This window comes from Cannabis sativa, chromosome X (assembly GCF_029168945.1).
Source record: "Cannabis sativa cultivar Pink pepper isolate KNU-18-1 chromosome X, ASM2916894v1, whole genome shotgun sequence".
Taxonomy (NCBI): Eukaryota; Viridiplantae; Streptophyta; class Magnoliopsida; order Rosales; family Cannabaceae; genus Cannabis; species Cannabis sativa.
The window spans coordinates 74,662,353-74,678,349 of NC_083610.1; the positions used below are offsets into that span (position 1 = coordinate 74,662,353).

General features: G+C 38.2%; 1 protein-coding gene across 1 annotated transcript; it reads left to right on the plus strand.

The window, feature by feature from the left end:
• Nucleotides 1-543: 543 nt before the first annotated feature.
• LOC115697677 (E3 ubiquitin-protein ligase UPL2-like) lies at nt 544-15,756 on the plus strand. Its single transcript, XM_030624770.2, has 17 exons — nt 544-718; nt 964-1,090; nt 2,619-2,714; nt 2,791-2,997; nt 3,154-9,733; nt 9,962-11,046; nt 11,141-11,440; nt 11,520-11,724; nt 12,091-12,371; nt 12,479-12,774; nt 13,002-14,130; nt 14,221-14,367; nt 14,453-14,533; nt 14,610-14,835; nt 14,926-15,065; nt 15,161-15,267; nt 15,376-15,756. Exons 2-17 carry the CDS (start codon nt 995-997, stop codon nt 15,476-15,478), a joined length of 11,079 nt encoding a protein of 3,692 aa, XP_030480630.2. The 5' UTR covers nt 544-718; nt 964-994; the 3' UTR covers nt 15,479-15,756.
• Nucleotides 15,757-15,997: the final 241 nt, after the last annotated feature.

Consider the following 15,997-nt stretch of genomic DNA (forward strand, 5'->3'; position numbering starts at 1 on the left):
ATAAAGAAATTAAATACACAATTTATTTTTTAGACAAAAAAATAGATCAAATAATTCAAACTAAATAAATAAAACTTTTAATAAATATAAATATTAAGATATTATTTATAAAAAAATTAATTATTTATAGAATATTCATATTTATAAATTATTTTCACAAACACTTAATTTTGTCAATTTTATTAAATATGCAATAACTTTTATTACAGAATATTAATTTTTATTTTTTATTTTTATACTTTAAAATAATTTTATATCAACTCAAACCATTTTTTACGCTGCAGTTTTAGAAAACACTTGGAGGACTATAGAGACTAACAAGTCGAATAGTATAGAATAGCTAGGCGTCGCGTCACCTCTTTTCATTATATTTATTCATAATAATAATAATAATAATAATAATAATAATAATTTATAGATTAATATTTGCTGGGTGGTTCAAGAAAATATTACACCACTTATTAAAATTATTAAAAATTAAAAAAAAAAAATAAATAAAAAAAATAAAAAGTGATACAATTACAAATCAACATAGACCTTGACAAACCCCACACACAGACGCCCCCCTTTCTCATTTTCCCTTCTTAGCTTTTGGGGTTTCACTTCTCTCTCTCTCTGTCTCTCTCTCTCTCTAATTCCTTTTATACTTTCTCTCTCATCTGCTCTACAAACTTCGGATGTGTATGCATCCACCGCCCCTCACTCATTTCTCTTTCTGGTATTCTTTCATCGATGTCTCTCTCTCTCTCTCTCTCTCTCTCTCTACTTTTTCTGTGTATGTATATACTGTATCTATAGCTGTATCGGTTTATCTGATCTTTATTCTTATTCAGTTTTGAGCTTTGTTTATTTGTCTGTTTTAAAAAAATTTATACTTTATTATGAGTGTTCACTAACTGGGTTTTATTCAAATCACCGATTCGGTTTCTGTTTGTTTTAATGTTTATGTTTTTTTTGGCTCAGTATTCAGAAGTAGTGAAACTGGGGTGAAGCTATGGCGGCCCCAAGATCGACCTTGCCCTCGAGGTTGCGGCAACTTCTGTCCGGCGATGGCAGCTTCGGTCCTTCGGTCAAACTGGACTCGGACCCTGTGAGTATTTGTGTATATTTAATTATCAGTCTTTTTGGTTAGTCATAAAACTATATAAGTGGGTGAACTTTTCTAAGGGGAATGTGTTAGTTGTCTCACACTTTCTTCTTTGTGCTACTCATATAGTACTTACAGTAGTTGTTTCGAATTTGGGTTTGACATGTTCAAGATGGGGAACCAAATGATTTTTCAAGTAGCTTCATCTTTTCCTTGCTGACAAAAGGGGTTGTGGATGTGAGATTGTGTTCTTTGATTGCAACGAGGCCTCAGTTTTTAGGAGCTCCTTTTTTATTTATGTCCATTGATTGGTGTGGTTGATCTTTTAGACATCTGGTTGAAGAATAGCCTTTAAAATGGAGTTCACTTCAGAGGGTGGGACTTTTCTTATCACTAGTCATTGTATACTTAACCATGTATTTTTCTTTTTGGGAACCTGCTCTGATACCATGAAGAAAATACAAAGGAAAAACAAATTTTTTTCGACTACTTCTTTTAGGGGCTCTGATACCCATGAAGAAAACAAGGTGGGAAAACCTATATTGGCAAATAGGATTTGGCTATTTTCTCTACAACTTAGACTAGACTATATAAGGAAGAAGGGTTTGTCGGGTTCCTTTCCTTTCAAATTAATAACATTAATTTTGAAGTATCCATCTAGTTAGTTGTCTTTTCCTGTCATAGCATTGGAAAGATGGAGAATATGTTGAATGGAGATGATATTAGCCCTCTTTTATGTTGTTTGGTATTAAGAGTGAAGTTGGAAGGATTGAGATGACATTAATTGTTAAATGTGTCAGTATTATTTTTCAGCATGAATATTGTTACATTTTTAATGGAGGAAATAATTATATGAGACTTTTTCATTTTTACACTTCAAAACATTTTTTTTTTTACATTTTTACGGAATTCTACATAGAAACCTCTATTGCAACTAGCGGAGCAACTTAAATCGCAACCAAAAATCTTATAGCAACCCACATAGAAACTACCAGAGAAATTATTTTAGAAACTCAAACCGTAAATTTGAAAAAAAAGTTAAAAATATAGTATATCGGGTAATTCTCCTAAATATATTTTGTTTCATCTCTTTCTTCAATCTTTCCAAAAATGGTAGGATTGAGTTTTAAAGATTTGGTGGAGAAGGTCTCCCTCCATTGCTCCTTTATCTCCCCCTTGCCAAACAAGAAATTCTTCCTCTACCTTCATCTTTCCCTCTACCCTCACTCTCCATCCACCCATATATACTACATACAATAGTGTAAAACGTGAATTTCTTTACCAGTTTGGTAATATTTGCGTGTTTTGAGGCTGTTGTGGAGTATGTGTATGAGTTTGTTAATATTGATGAAGCCACTGGTTCTTTCTGACTTAAAAGATGCATAGCTTGACAGTTTATATTCTGCCAGGGACTGTTTGTTCTGATTTTTTTTTAATGTGCAAACTGATTTTGTCATTTGTTTTAATTTGATTTTTCTACCTTATGAGTAATAATCTTATAATAGTCGGAACTACCTTTCTTTGTTTGCAGCCGCCTAAAGTCAAAGCTTTTGTTGACAAAGTTATACAATGTCCATTACAAGATATACAAATACCACTCTCTGGTTTTCGTTGGGAGTACACTAAGGTGCGTATATCTGCTTCTGACTTTTATATTATTTGTTGATTTATAATTTTACTTATTTGTTGCTTTTGGTTTTCAGGGGAATTTTCACCATTGGAGGCCTCTTTTTCTTCATTTTGATACATATTTCAAAACGTTTTTGGCTTCTAGGAATGACCTTCTCTTGTCAGATAAAATCTTAGAAGATGAGTGTCCTTTTCCTAAACATGCAATTCTTCAGATTTTGAGGGTGATGCAGATAATATTAGAGAATTGCCCTAACAAGGGTTCGTTTGATGGCTTGGAGGTATGCGCTTTACCCATAAAATAAATAATATTAAATTGCCACAGTGAAATTTCTCATATATTTTGTTTATTTGTTTTAACATTTTTTCATTTTTTGCAACTTTTAATCATCTATCTGTTAATTTTGTTTAATAAACTTTTTGCCATATTTGTCCAGCATTTCAGGCTCCTACTTGCATCAGCAGATCCCGAGGTCCTCATTGCAACACTTGAAACACTTTCTGCACTAGTAAAGGTTAATCCTTCTAAACTTCATGGAAGTGGGAAGCTGGTTTGTTGTGGTTCAGTGAATAGCTATCTCCTGTCTTTGGCACAAGGATGGGGAAGCAAGGAAGAGGGTTTGGGCTTATATTCATGCATTATGGCAAATGAAGCTACCCAAGATGATGGGTTGCATTTGTTTCCAGCAGAGGTGCAAGTTGATAGTGACAAGTCCCAATGCCGCGTGGGATCTACCCTTTATTTTGAATTACATGGAAACCCCCAAAGTACAGAAGAGAGCAGTACTAATATTAGCTCTTCTAATTCAAGAGTTATACAAATACCTGATCTACATTTGCGAAAGGAAGATGATTTAGAACTGATGAAACAATTTATTGAAGAGTTCAAGGTACCTTCTGAGCTCCGGTTCTCACTGTTGACTCGAATCAGATATGCTCGTGCCTTCCGTTCTCCCAGAATATGCAGGTTGTATAGCAGGATTTGCCTTCTTGCATTTACTGTGCTTGTTCAGTCTAGCGATGCTCATGAGGAACTTTTGTCCTTTTTTGCAAACGAGCCAGAGTATACTAATGAATTAATCAGGATTGTACGCTCCGAGGAAACTGTTTCTGGAAGCATTAGAACACTTGCTATGTTTGCTTTAGGAGCTCAGTTAGCTGCATATTCAGCGTCACATGAGCGGGCACGGATTTTGAGTGGATCTAGTGTCAGTTTTGCTGGTGGTAACCGTATGATACTACTGAATGTGCTTCAGAAGGCTGTTCTGTCTCTTAAAACCTCCAATGATCCTTCTTCTCTTGCTTTTGTTGAAGCACTTCTTCAGTTTTATTTGCTACATGTGGTTTCATCCTCAACTACAGGAAGTAATATAAGGGGGTCAGGCATGGTTCCCACATTCTTACCACTTCTCGAGGATTCTGATCCTACACATTTGCACCTTGTCTGCTTTGCTGTGAAAACTCTACAAAAGCTTATGGACTACAGCAGTTCAGCTGTTTCTCTTTTTAAGGAGCTGGGAGGAGTCGAACTTTTGGCTCAAAGACTGCAGATAGAGGTGCATAGAGTCATTGGTTCTGATATGGTTAATGATAATACAATGATGATTGGTGAAAGCTCAAGATGCAGTGATGATCATGTATACTCACAGAAAAGACTCATTAAAGTTTCATTGAAGGCACTTGGCTCTGCCACATATGCTCCTGGGAACTCGTCTAGATCTCAATATTCTCAGGATAGTTCTTTACCTGCTACCTTGTCTCTGATATATGGAAATGTAGATAAGTTTGGTGGTGATATTTATCACTCTGCTGTAACAGTTATGAGTGAAATAATACACAAAGATCCAACTTCTTTTTCTTCTCTGCATGAAATGGGTCTTCCTGATGCATTTATTTCCTCAATAGCAGCTGGAATTCTCCCTTCTTCAAAGGCTCTTACTTGCGTTCCTAATGGTCTTGGTGCCATTTGTCTCAATGCCAAAGGCTTGGAGGCCGTGAAAGAAAGTACAGCATTACGTTTCCTTGTTGACATTTTCACTAGCAAGAAGTTCATTGTAGCTATGAATGAAGCAATTGTTCCTTTAGCGAATGCTGTGGAAGAACTCTTACGCCATGTATCTTCACTAAGAAGCACCGGTGTTGATATTATTATTGAAATTGTTGAAAAAATTGCTTCATTTGCGGACAACGATATTATGGGGTCATCTGTAAAAGTTATTGGAAGTACTGCAATGGAAATGGATTCCGAGGATAAAGAAAATGAAGGACATTGTTGTTTGGCTAATGCAGTTGATTCAGTTGCAGAGGGGATCAACGATGAGCAGTTTATTCAACTATCAATCTTCCATTTGATGGTATTGGTTCAAAGAACAATGGAGAATTCAGAAACATGTAGGTTGTTTGTTGAGAAGTCAGGCATTGAAGCATTATTGAAGCTTTTGTTACGACCTAGTATTGTCCAGTCATCTGATGGAATGTCTGTTGCTTTACATAGCACCATGGTCTTTAAGGCGTTTACTCAACATCATTCTGCTGCACTTGCGCATGCATTTTGTTCCTCTCTTAGAGATCACCTTAAGAAAGCTTTGATTGGATTTGATGTTGCTTCAGGGTCCTTGTTGGATCCCCGAATGACACAAGATGGTGGAATATTTTCTTCACTGTTCCTTGTTGAGTTTCTTTTGTTTATTTCTGCATCAAAAGACAATCGTTGGGTGACTGCATTACTTGCTGAATTTGGAGGTGGTGGCAAAGATGTTTTGGAAGATATAGGGAGTGTACATCGTGAAATTCTTTGGCAGATTGCTCTTCTTGAGGATGCCAAGCCTGAGATGGAGGATGAAGGTGCTAATTCTTCAACAGAGTCACAACAATCAGAGTTGACTACATATGAAAGTGAAGAGCAACGTTTTAACTCTTTCAGGCAGATCCTTGATCCATTACTAAGAAGGAGAACATCAGGTTGGAATATTGAATCTCAGTTTTTTGACCTTATAAGCTTATATCGTGATTTGGGCCGTGCTACTAGTTCTCAACAAAGAACTAGTGATGGTTCTTCAAATATACGTTTTGGATCTGGTCATCAATTGCATCATTCTGGACCTTCAGATTCTAGTGGGCCTATTAGTAGAAAGGAATATGACAAACAGAGATCATATCATACTTCCTGCTGTGACATGGTGAGATCTCTTTCTTTTCACATTACCCATTTGTTTCAAGAATTGGGGAAGGTAATGTTGCTTCCCTCTCGTCGGCGGGATGATATTGTGAATGTTTCTCCTTCTTCTAAGGCTGTGGCTTCCTCGTTTGCCGCCATTGCATTGGATCATATGAATTTCGAGGGTCATGTGAATGCTTCTAGATCTGAGGTGTCTGTATCAACAAAGTGCCGCTACTATGGAAAGGTGATTGATTTTATTGATGGAAGTCTATTGGAGAGAGCAGATTCTTGTAATCCTGTTCTACTGAATTGCTTGTATGGACTTGGTGTTATGCAATCAATTTTGACCACATTTGAAGCTACTAGTCAATTGCTATTCACAGTCAATAGGGCACCAACATCTCCAATGGACACTGATGATGTAATTTTGAAGCAGGATGAGAAGGAAGTTACTGACCACTCATGGATTTATGGTCCTTTAGCTAGTTATGGTAAACTTATGGACCACTTGGTGACGTCATCTTTCATTTTGTCTCCTTTTACAAAGCACTTACTTGTGCAGCCCCTAACCAGTTGTGATGTCCCTTATCCACGTGATGCTGAGACTTTTGTGAAGGTCCTCCAATCCATGGTGCTGAAAGCAGTGCTTCCTGTTTGGTCTCATCCACAATTCATCGAGTGTAGTTATGATTTTATTACTACAGTCATTTCTATCATAAGGCACATTTACTCTGGGGTTGAAGTGAAGAGTGTAAACAGCAATACCAGTGCTCGTATTACTGCCCCACCTCCAAATGAGACAACTATTTCAACAATTGTTGAGATGGGATTTTCTAGATCTAGAGCTGAAGAAGCTTTAAGACAAGTTGGATCAAATAGTGTGGAGTTAGCAATGGAGTGGCTATTCTCCCACCCAGAAGAGGTCCATGAAGACGATGAACTTGCACGTGCCCTTGCCATATCTCTTGGGAACTCTGATACGGACACTAAGGAAGCTGATACAGATGACAGTGTTCCTCAGCTAGAAGAGGAGATGGTCCAGCTACCCCCTGTTGAAGAATTATTATCTACATGCACAAAGCTTTTGCAAATGAAAGAACCTCTAGCTTTTCCAGTTCGAGATTTGCTGGCAATGATGTGTTCCCAAAATGATGGTCAATATAGGTCAAATATTGTATCATTTATTGTGGACAGAGTAAAGGAGTGTAGTTTGACTGCTGAGGGTGGAAATGGCACCATGTTATCTGCTCTTTTCCATGTTCTTGCTTTAATTTTTCAAGATGATGTGGCAGCACGAGAAGTTGCCTCAAAGAGTGGTCTGGTAAAAGTTGCCTCAGATCTGCTTTCTCAATGGGAATCTGGTTTAGATAGTAGGTTGAAGTGTCAAGTACCAAAGTGGGTTACAACAGCTTTTCTTTCTATTGATCGGCTGTTGCAGGTTGATCAAAAATTAAATTCAGAAATTTCAGAGCAGTTGAAAAAGGATGGTATTAGCGGTCAGCATGGGTCCATTAACATTGATGAGGATAAGCAGAACAAGTTTCAGTCTGCATTGGGAGTATCTTCTAAGTATATAGAAATGAAGGAACAGAAACAGTTGATTGAGATTGCATGTGCTTGTATTAAGAACCAGCTTCCGTCTGAAACAATGCATGCTGTTTTGCAGCTATGCGCTACTCTTACCAGAACACATTCTGTAGCTGTTTGTTTTCTTGATGCTGGAGGTTTAAGTTTACTGCTATCACTGCCAACTAGTAGCCTCTTTCCTGGGTTTGACAATATTGCTGCTACAATCATTCGTCATGTCTTGGAAGATCCTCAAACACTTCAGCAGGCTATGGAATTTGAGATAAGGCATAGCCTTGTCGCTGCTGCAAACAGGCACTCAAATGGAAGAGTTTCTCCTCGCAATTTTCTATCAAGTTTAAGTTCTGCCATTTCCCGTGATCCTGTGATTTTTATGCGTGCATCTCAGTCTGTTTGCCAAGTGGAGATGGTTGGTGAAAGGCCATATGTTGTATTATTAAAGGATCGTGACAAGGATAAAAGCAAAGAGAAGGATAAATCTGTGGAGAAAGAAAAACTCATTCTTAGTGATGGGAAGAATGCTTTGGGTAATATAAATACAGCGAGTTCTGGCAATGGGAATGGCAAAGTTAATGATTCAAATATAAAAAGTGTCAAAGCCCATAGAAAATATCCTCAGAGTTTTGTCAATGTGATTGAGCTTCTTTTGGATTATGTGTGCGCTTATGTACTTCCCTTGGAAGATGACATAGTCACAGATGTACCTCTTGATAACCCATCAGTAACAGATATGGACATCGATGTTGCTGCTGTTAAAGGAAAAGGAAAAGCAATTGCTACTGCTTCTGAAGATAAAGAAACCAGCAACAAGGAAGCTTCTGCATCTCTTGCTAAGGTTGTATTTGTTTTGAAGCTTCTGACAGAGATTTTATTGATGTATGCTTCCTCAGCTCATGTTTTGCTTCGAAGAGATGTTGAAGTTAGCACATCTAGGGGTTCCCATCATAAGGGTTTAACTTCCATATGCACTGGTGGAATATTTCATCACATCCTTCTTAAGTTTCTCCCATATGCTCGTTGTGCAAAAAAGGAAAAAAGAGCTGATGGTGATTGGAGGCACAAACTGGCAAGCAGAGCTAGTCAATTTTTAGTGGCAGCATGTGTTCGTTCTTCTGAGGCAAGGAAAAGAGTTTTTACAGAGATTGGTCACATTTTTATTGACTTTGTAGGCTCAGGTAATGGTTATAGGTCACCCAACAATAGCATACAGGCTTTCATTGATCTGCTCAATGATGTTTTGGCTGCCCGTACACCTACTGGTTCATATATATCAACAGAAGCTGCTGCTACCTTTATAGATGTTGGTCTAGTTGGTTCATTGACCCGAACTCTCAAAGTGTTGGACCTGGACCATGTTGACTCACCTAAAGTTGTTACATGTCTTATCAAGGCTCTGGAGGTTGTCAGTAAAGAACATGTCCATTCTACTGATTCCAGTGCAGTAAAGAGTGATATTAATGCTAAGCACCCTGATGAAAGTCAATCTGGGAGGGCAGATAATGTTGGTAACTCATCCCAATCAATGGATGCGGTTTCTCAATCCTTGTATGATTCTGTGCCTCCAGAGCACATTGAGACTTATAATACTGTGCAGTCCTTTGCTGGCTCTGAGGCTGTGACAGATGATATGGATCATGACCAAGATCTTGTAGGTTTTGCTCCCACCACTGAAGATGATTTTATGCATGAAAATTCTGAAGATGTCAGGGGTCTTGAAAATGGCATTGACATAAGGTTTGAAATTCAACCTCATGTGCAAGAAAATCTTGATGAAGATGAGGAGGAAGACGACGATGATGACGATGACGATGATGATGATGAAGAGATGTCTGGGGATGATGGAGATGAAGTAGATGAAGATGAAGATGAGGATGATGAGGAGCATAATGACATGGAAGATGAAGTCCATCACTTGCCACATCCCGACACTGATCAAGATGATCATGAGATTGATGATGATGAATTTGATGAGGAAGTGTTGGATGAAGATGAAGAAGATGATGAGGACGATGAAGATGGAGTTATACTGAGGCTGGAAGAGGGCATCAATGGGATTAATGTGTTTGACCATATTGAGGTTTTTGGTAGAGATGACAATTTTCCCAATGAAACTCTCCATGTGATGCCTGTAGAAGTTTTTGGTTCTAGACGTCAAGGGCGCACTACTTCCATTTACAGTCTTTTGGGCAGAACAGGCGAGAATGCTGCTCCATCACAACACCCTCTTTTGGTGGGGCCATCACTGCACCCAACCCCTCCTAGGCAATCAGGTACTTTTTTTTTTCTTAAATAAAAATCATTGTTCTTGGAAATCTGACTTGATTTTGGCATTAACCTAATTTATTCTCTCTTAAAATAAAGAATTTTATCTGCTTTCTAAATAAAAGTATCTTTTATTTTTTTTTAAATAATGAAATTATTTCACGTTACTCCCCCCTCTAAAGAAATTATTTGTTTTACCTCAATTGCTTTTTGATGCTGAAAATTCAATATTTCAGAGCTTGCTCGTGATGTGGTCACTCCAGATAGGAATTTGGACAACACCTCATCCCAACTTGATGCAATTTTTCGATCGCTGAGAAATGGTCGCCATGGACACCGCCTAAACTTGTGGATGGATGATCACCAGCAAGGTGGTGGATCAAATGCAGGTGTAGTACCCCAAGGCCTTGAGGAGTTGCTTGTTTCCCAATTAAGGCGACCTACCCTTGACAAGACTTCAGGTCAGGGCACATTAGGACCTCAAAACAAAGATGAAGTTCAGTTACAAGAATCAGAAGAAATAGCGAGACCTGAAAACTCTGTTGAGAATAATGTGGATGATGAAAGTCGAGATGTGCCTGCTATAAGTACTGATACTTCTAGAAATGCTACTGTGAGACCTGCTGCAAGTGAATCTCTACAAGCAGCAGATTTGCCTAGTTCACAATCACAATCTGTTGAGATGCAGTTTGAACATAATGATGCAACTGTACGGGATGTAGAAGCTATTAGCCAAGAAAGTGGTGGGAGTGGGGCAACTTTAGGAGAGAGTCTTCGAAGCCTTGATGTTGAAATTGGAAGTGCTGACGGCCATGATGATGGTGGAGAGAGGCAGGTTGCTTCAGATAGAATACTATTGGGGGATCCACATTCAGCTCGCACAAGAAGAACAAATGTTTCATTTGGAAACTCTTCAACTGTTAGTGCAAGAGATGTGTCCCTGCATAGTGTAATTGAAGTTTCAGAAAATTCTAGCCGAGAAGCAGAGCAGGATAGTTCAACTACAGAGCAGCAAATAAACAGTGATGCTGGTTCTAGTGCAATTGACCCTGCATTCTTGGATGCTCTTCCTGAGGAGCTGCGAGCAGAAGTCCTATCAGCTCAGCAGGCTCAGGCAGCTCCTCCTTCCACTGTTGAACCACAAAATGCTGGAGATATTGATCCAGAATTCCTTGCAGCCCTTCCCCCTGACATTCGAGCTGAAGTTCTTGCACAACAACAAGCTCAAAGGCTACACCAATCTCAGGAACTGGAGGGTCAACCTGTTGAAATGGACACAGTCTCTATAATTGCTACATTTCCTTCTGATTTACGGGAAGAGGTTCATTTTCCTTTTTATATTTTCTGTTTTACATATTAATTTACAGTTTCGCTCTGTTGTGAGAAGTAATTGATTGTTTCTTTTTATTGTTCAGGTGCTTTTAACTTCGTCTGATGCCATAATTTCCAATCTCACACCTGCACTAATTGCAGAGGCAAACATGTTGCGCGAAAGATTTGCTCATCGTTACAATCGTACTCTGTTTGGTGTATATCCTAGAAACCGTAGAGGTGAAACTTCTAGGCGAGGGGATGGTATAGGTTCTAGCCTGGAAAGAATTGGGGGCATTGGTCCTCGTAGGACCACAGGAACCAAGGTAGTTGAAGCAGATGGAGTTCCTTTAGTTGATACAGAAGCTTTACATGCAATGATACGGTTACTTCGTATTGTTCAGGTAAGAATAATGATTCATCACTTCTCTATGCTTTCTTTTTCTCTATGTTGAGAAAACTAATGTATCCAAATTTATGCAGCCATTATACAGAGGGCAGCTGCAAAGGCTTCTGTTGAATGTATGTGCTCATAGTGAAACTAGAACTTCTCTTGTGAAAATTCTTATGGATATGCTCATCTTTGAGACAAGAAAGCCTATGAATCTAGTAGCTGATGCTGAGCCACCTTATCGACTTTATGCTTGCCAAACCAATGTCATGTATTCACGCCCTCAATTCTTTGATGGTGAGACCTATTTTCTCCAAATGTAGTAAATTGTTTAATATTATAATTTTATTTGTGTAGGGAGTGAACGTAATTATTTGACCTTGATACTCATTTTATAAATTTATTTAGTTATTGGAACTTTCCATTGTTTCTTTTGAGAACTTGCATGTGTTATTTTACTATTGCCTGTTACCTGTCTTTTGGGGTCAATTTTCTCATGGATTATGGAAGAGTATTTTGTTACTACACAAATAAGTCTAAAGCTCTTCTTGTTTTCTCATCTTTCCCTCATTTCTTAAAGTCTCTGAGAATATTTGTTGATACATATTTTTATATATAGTATATACAGTACGGCACTGATTATATGTCAATTTTTTATTATAGGAGTGCCTCCCTTGGTGTCTCGCCGTGTGCTCGAAACTCTAACTTATTTAGCCCGAAATCATCCATATGTGGCAAAGATTTTGCTTCAATTTCGGTTGCCTTTCCCTGTCCTACAAGAATCTAAGAACAGTGTTGATAAGAAATCTGGCAAAGGTGTGATGGTTGTTGAAGAAAATTGCCAGAATAAAACTGAAAACCAGGATGGATATTTGTGTGCTGTATTGCTTTTGAGCCTCTTGAATCAGCCTCTTTATCTGAGAAGTATATCACATCTGGAACAGGTGAAAACCCACTAATTTGGAAAGTAGGGATGATACTATTGACATTATAAAAACATTAAATTGTTTTGTTTTAGCTTTAATGATTTTTTAAAATTTTATTTCTCCAGTTACTCAACTTATTGGATGTCATCATCGATAAAGCTGAAACCAAGAAGAGTCTATCTGTTAAATCTGATGCTTCGGTTTCCGAACATCCCTCTGGTCCACAACTTTTGACTTCAGATACTGCGATGAATCCCGAGTCTGGTGGAACTTCTAATGTTGGTGGTACATCATCTAAGATTGTTGATTTTTCCAGACCCTCAACTTCTGGTGCAGATGATGAATATGACGCTCAAACTGTCCTACTTAGCCTGCCACAAGCAGAACTTCGGCTTCTTTGCTCCTTGCTTGCTAGAGAAGGGTATGAAATAGATAATGCTTTTAAATTTTTTTCGGAGCAGTTACTAATTATCCATGATGATTTCTTATGTTTATTATACTGGTGTCATTTTTATTTTATGACTTGTGTAAGTTCCATAACATTTTTCCTGTTTTTCTTATTATGTCTAGGTGATAAGGCAATATGTATCTTCTCACTCCAGTTTGTCATGTACATTTGGTGTTTGATATTTTGTGTTTACGTTCCAGGTTATCCGATAATGCATACAGTCTTGTAGCTGAGGTGATAAAAAAGTTGGTGGCAATTGCTCCTACTCATTGTAATCTGTTCATTACTGAGCTTGCAGAAGCTGTTCAGAAATTGACTAAATCTGCTATGGATGAGTTGCACTTGTTTGGTGAAGCTGTGAAAGCACTCCTCAATACAACATCTTCTGATGGTTCTGCAATTTTAAGAGTCTTGCAGGCGTTGAGCTCCCTTGTTTCGTCACTGGCCGAGAAAGATAAGGAGGAGAAAGAGAAAGATTTGCAGGTTGTGCATTTGAATGCTCCCCCCCTTTCTCAGGTCTGGGACATAAATGCAGCGCTGGAGCCTTTGTGGGTGGAGTTAAGCACTTGCATAAGCAAAATAGAGAGCTATTCGGATTCTAACCCCGATGTCTCAACTTCATTTAAAGCTTCTTCATCTAAACCATCTGGCATAGCATCTTCACTGCCTGCTGGAACTCATAACATTCTGCCGTACATAGAATCTTTCTTTGTGGTGTGTGAAAAGTTACATCCTGCAATGCAAGGTCCTGGTCATGACTTCAATATTTCTGTGGTATCCGAGATTGATGATGCCTGCACATCTGCCAACCAGCAGAAGGCCTCGAGTTCTACTTTGAAAGTTGATGAAAAACACATTGCTTTTGTGAAGTTTTCAGAGAAGCACAGGAAACTGCTTAATGCTTTTGTTCGGCAGAATCCTGGTTTGCTTGAGAAATCTTTCTCCCTGCTGCTGAAGGTTCCTCGTTTTATCGACTTTGACAACAAGCGTTCTCACTTCAGATCGAAAATTAAGCATCAGCATGACCATCACCACAGTCCTTTGAGAATTTCAGTTAGAAGAGCTTATATTCTTGAAGATTCGTATAACCAATTGCGCATGCGATCAACTGATGATTTGAAAGGGAGGTTGACAGTTCACTTTCAAGGAGAGGAAGGTATTGATGCGGGTGGACTTACAAGGGAGTGGTACCAGCTGCTTTCCAGAGTCATTTTTGACAAGGGAGCACTACTGTTCACAACAGTAGGCAACGAATCAACATTTCAGCCCAATCCCAACTCTGTCTACCAAACAGAGCATCTTTCATATTTCAAGTTTGTTGGACGAGTGGTGAGCACAATGTTTAGTTGATCTTGTTTTCTTCAGCGCTTTTTGACTATTTACGGGCTACAAACTCAGTTCTCTTCTTCTGTTTTACAGGTCGGGAAAGCACTTTTCGATGGGCAGCTCTTAGATGTCCATTTTACACGATCTTTCTACAAGCATATATTGGGGGTCAAGGTCACTTACCACGACATTGAAGCTATTGATCCTGATTACTTTAAAAACCTGAAATGGATGCTTGAGGTATGGTGGATGCCAGAATGTGTATTTGTATTTGCACACCGGTGTTATAGATAAAATAAATAACTGGTGTTTCTCTTGTTTGCAGAATGATATCAGTGATGATCTGAACCTTACTTTCAGCATTGATGCTGATGAAGAAAAGCTGATTTTGTATGAAAGGACAGAAGTAATGTTCTCTCTCTTCCTTGTTTTTGATCTTGCATAATGTTTGTGTTGGTTCTAACTTTATAAACTTTTTGAAGGTAACGGACTACGAATTGATTCCTGGTGGACGGAACATCAAAGTGACGGAAGAGAATAAGCACCAATATGTTGATTTAGTTGCTGAACATCGGCTGACAACAGCCATTCGCCCTCAAATAAATGCTTTTATGGAGGGGTTCAATGAATTAATTCATCGGGATCTCATCTCTATTTTCCATGACAAAGAATTAGAACTATTGATCAGTGGGCTTCCAGACATCGATTGTAAGTTCCTTTTTTATGAACAGTTCATTGTCTCTTAGATAGAGAGCATAGAAAATCCTAACAAATAATTGTTGTATTGATCTATCTCAGTGGATGACATGAGGGCAAATACAGAGTATTCTGGATACAGTACTGCCTCTCCTGTTATACAGTGGTTTTGGGAGGTTGCGCAAGGTTTTAGCAAGGAGGATAAGGCTCGTCTCTTGCAGTTTGTGACTGGAACCTCAAAGGTATTAATTTATAATCTAAAGAACCACGAATGAAGGATCGTTATGAGTTTCGTGTTAATGTATTATAACATTTGTCTTTTCAATTTTTTGTACAGGTTCCTTTAGAAGGTTTCAGTGCACTTCAAGGAATATCAGGCTCCCAGAAATTTCAGATACACAAAGCTTATGGAAGCGCCAATCACTTGCCATCTGCACATACTTGGTACTTCACTATTTTTTTTTTACTACTTTGATCTTGCATAATTTCATGCTTGGATTACTACTTTGATTTGTCTCTTAAACATTTTCCTTTTTCATTTTTTTTTTGCAGTTTCAATCAGTTGGATCTACCCGAGTATCCCTCGAAACAACATCTGGAGGAGAGGTTGCTTCTTGCGATTCACGAGGCAAATGAAGGGTTTGGATTTGGCTAATAACCAAGTGTTTTCAAAGTAGTGAGACAAGATTATATGTATAGTTACTCTGCTATAAAGAAAGGTTTATGGGAGGAATTGGGTAGCAAAGGTGGAAGGAATATGAGATAATTGAGAGTTTTGAGTTAATACAAACATGTTTATAAACTGTACAGTCGGTCGTTTTATTGGCAATGGGAAATGCGTCTGGCAGTTTTTTCAATTTGCCAATGCCTTGTTCCGTTTTATTACTTACTATCTTTAATTCTTTTGTATCCAAATGAAAGTGGATTCACTCACCTCAAATCTTGCACATTACCAATTACTCTAAACATCAATCAATTTAAATCTAAATTTTCATCAAAATTCAATGTTTTAGCAGGGCTCAGACACAAAGAAGGCAAATTGGATACGATCTTCTGGTTCACTTTGATATCGATCTGCTTGGATTGTTGCAATTTCAGTGAGAATGTCTCTGCACAAGGATTTGTTCAATTATTAGATATTGAGTATGAAGAGACATTCTTTCTAGTGCATTAT